Source organism: Microtus ochrogaster, linkage group LG1 (genome assembly GCF_000317375.1).
Source record: "Microtus ochrogaster isolate Prairie Vole_2 linkage group LG1, MicOch1.0, whole genome shotgun sequence".
Classification (NCBI taxonomy): Eukaryota; Metazoa; Chordata; class Mammalia; order Rodentia; family Cricetidae; genus Microtus; species Microtus ochrogaster.
The window spans coordinates 52,077,004-52,080,429 of NC_022027.1; the positions used below are offsets into that span (position 1 = coordinate 52,077,004).

Sequence of the window (3,426 nt, forward strand, 5' to 3'; positions counted from 1 at the left end):
CCACGCTATTTTTAGTGGGATGTCAACTGAAAACACAGTCAAACCATGAAAGTAAAGACACTGGGTGAAGGAGCCGGCCTCTTTCTGTGCAGAACCCTAGATTTCTCCACGATAGAATGTGTGCGCACGCTGCAACTATTTGTGTGTGTACCCTATCAATGAGCAGGTGGCCAGGACGCAGAAGCATCATGCAGGGCTAGAGCCTCAGTGCTGGGGTGTGCAGCGACCTGGGGTGCAGCAGGTCTCCATCACTGGGAGAGTGAGGAAATGGTTCTGACGGCCTCTTGACAGGGATGGCTCCAGACACCCACGTGTCTCCTAGGGAGCCATGGCGTTTTCCCAGGACTGTGAAATGGGAAGTAGGAAAGGCTATCCGACAGCAGCCTGGACACAGGCATTATAGTAACCATTTCTCCAGCTGATGAATAGGACAAACACAACCACATGCACCTAGTGTTTCTCGAGAGTAAAGAACAATAGACACAATAGGAGAGAAACGTTACAGAAGCTGTTTCATTAGCGACGGCTAGGGAGCCTGCATGGGGCCGGCCTATGCCCTCTGCATGTAGATGAGAGTTGTGTAGCTTGGTCTGTTTGTGGGGTCACTAGCAGTGGGATCAGGACCTGTCCCTGGAGCATGAGCTGGCTTTTTGGAACCTATTCCCACGCGGGGATGCTTTGCCCAGCCTTGATGCACGGTGAGGAACTTAGTCCTGCCTCAGTGAGATATGCTACGCTCTGTTGACTCCCATGGGAGGCCTGCCCTTTCTGAACAGAGGAGAGAGGATGGGGGAGAGAGGGGAAGAAAGGAAGAGAGAAGGGAGGGGAAACTGGTTGGTATGTGCAACAAGTAAGAAATTTTAATTACAGCCGGGGGGGGGGGCGTAGAAGCTGTTCCATTACGTGCAGCAGAAGCTAACTGAACTTTCCTTTACTGGCAAACACTGGTTTCTGCACTGCAAACTCTACATCTGGGCAATAGTGACAGTCCTGGGTAGAAGGACAGACCTCAAGTAAACAGAAGACGGATTAGTTTTCCCTTCCCTTCCAATTAACTCGGGCCTGAAGGCTGACCTTGTGCCGAGTGCACCCTGCCAACCAGAAGGCGGAGCGGGCCCATACCTGTCAAAAGAATCGGTGGCTACTTTGTAGAGATAGATGAAGAGCTTGCTGCAGTGCCGCAGGGTGGGCGCCACGGAGTCCGCTGAGGCGGCTTCTTCCTCGAGCAGTCTTTGGAAAGGTTGCGTGTTGGAGGGGAAGACATTCATGGCACTTATTTTCCTAAGGTCCGAGAAGCAGCCAAGAAACCGCACAGCATCCGCCAGCTTCTCATACTGAATCTCTGTCTTGAAGAAATGCGAGTTGGCCGGCTCGTAGCGCAGGGCTGCTGTCAGCGTGCAGAACACGGTGTGGAGGAGCTCAAACACTTGGTTCTGGCTCACCTTCTCCCAGCCGTTCTTGGGAGGACAGCTCAAGGACCTCTCCATAGCCACGAGCAAGGATGTGATGTACACAAAGCCTCCAACTTTCCTAAAAACTGTTCTTGAGCGATGGCTTTCTCGAAGGACTGAAAGGAGGGCCTGCAGGAGAAAAGAAAAAAGTTGTAACCTGAAATTAATTTGGAATTCAAATTAAAAAACAAAACTAAACTAAAAACTACCATGCATGAATATCAAAGGCAAACATCGTTCTGTGAATATTTGATATGAATGTCTTTGTCATTTGACCAATAAATAGTTGTATAAAGCATTCAAGCTTTGCTGTGACAAGTGACAAAGTGGCAGAACACAATTTCAGGTAATGCTGTTACATATTTCTTGATAGGCTAAGACTGGATCCGAACAACGGCTAGAAGCCTTACCTTGTTTAACTTATAACACTATCAATGAATTCAACTTCTTAACAGAATGATTGTATGGAATAAGTAAATCACACCATCTAACATCACACGGCCATGAGAACGTGGACTGTCTACAGGATAAAAGGGGGATTAGTCCAGGAGGGATGGGAAAGGTAAGGGCAGCCAAGAACCGAGGCCCTTGATTCATACACACCGTTTCTCAAGTGTAAGACAGTCTCTCTATAAAATTAGAGCCTGAAGACCAAAAAAAAGGTGCTGTCCCATTTAACTACATGGGGCACTAAGCACCGAATTCCCTCAGACCCTGCAGTCTTTAATTGTTCAACAGTACTGTGTGTTAAGTAAAGTGAGTGTCTCTCCTTAAAAAGGTTTAGGTCCAGGAATTCTGTGTAATGTTTGCAGAACACCCTTATATATGCGATGATATACCTTGGACATGGGAGCCCATGTTGAATAGAAAAATGTGTTTGTGTTTCCTATATGGTTTACAGAGATAGCCTGAACAGTGAAGTATTTTAAATAATCTTATGTATGAAACAAAACTCTACTCTAGGGGATTTCTGACATGGGGCATTGGAGCAGAAAGTTCTAGACTTTGAGGCTGGAGTCATGATCCCACAATCAGGAGCACTGGCAGCTCCTGCAGAGAACCTGAGCAGGGAGCTCACAGCAGGCTGTACAGCCTTAGTTCCAGGGAACCTGACATCCTTCCTCTTCTGGCCTCCATGGATACAGGCATGCACATGGTACACAGGCATGCATGATACAGGTGGGCAAACCCTACATTTGTTTTTTAAGTTTTAGAATTTGGAGTTTTTTATTATTATTTTGGATTTTCAAAACAGGGCTTATCAACCTATATTACTATATTATTATTGGATGATAAATTAAGACTACAGTAAAAAAAAATCAAAGATTCTATACTACATTAAATGAATAGCAAAGGTAGGATTTAAAGCCAGAAATTCCAGTTCCCCAAATGCACCTAACCATGATATTGTATTGTCCTGAACTGTGTCTGGCACCTGTGGACACACGCAGTGGGCTCGCTCCCTTCTGTTTCAGTTCTTATCACACAACAGGCTAGTGGCTACCATGAGTTCAGACACATTTTAATCTTAGCAGTCATCACGTTTTAGAAAGTCAACTTAATATATTTCACATGTTTCTAAGGGCAGCCAAAGAATGGAAAGGCTACTGGCTAGTACAGGATACAGTTTACACACGCTATATGTAACCAGCCTCCAGAGACACACTGCTTCAGAAACGATGAAAGTTTGTTTCATTGTATATACTATGACTTCTTATCTTAAAAGAATTATCTGTTATGTTACTGAAACATAAAAACATAGTATATCCTTTTCATTCTTCTGCAAAGAGTTAATTTCCATTTAAAAAATGTTGGTATCAATATCATTCCCACATTGTCAAGTTTAGTAAATTATATTTATTCTTAAAAATTACAACTCGTGTTAAGAAATTTCAATGTTATAAAAATCTTAAAGTTATCGTGAAGGGTAAATGGATCCCAGTACTGGAGCTGACAGTAAACTGCTTTATCACAC

General features: G+C 44.4%; 1 protein-coding gene across 1 annotated transcript in view; it reads right to left on the bottom strand.

Moving 5' to 3' along the window:
* Positions 1 to 3,426, bottom strand: part of Wdfy3 (WD repeat and FYVE domain containing 3) — a 216,963-nt gene that overhangs the window by 107,120 nt on the left and 106,417 nt on the right. Inside the window, exon 13 of the mRNA XM_026785032.1 lies at positions 1,123 to 1,580. Coding sequence (XP_026640833.1) covers positions 1,123 to 1,580 — 458 coding nt within the window. The remainder of the gene's footprint in view (positions 1 to 1,122; positions 1,581 to 3,426) is intronic.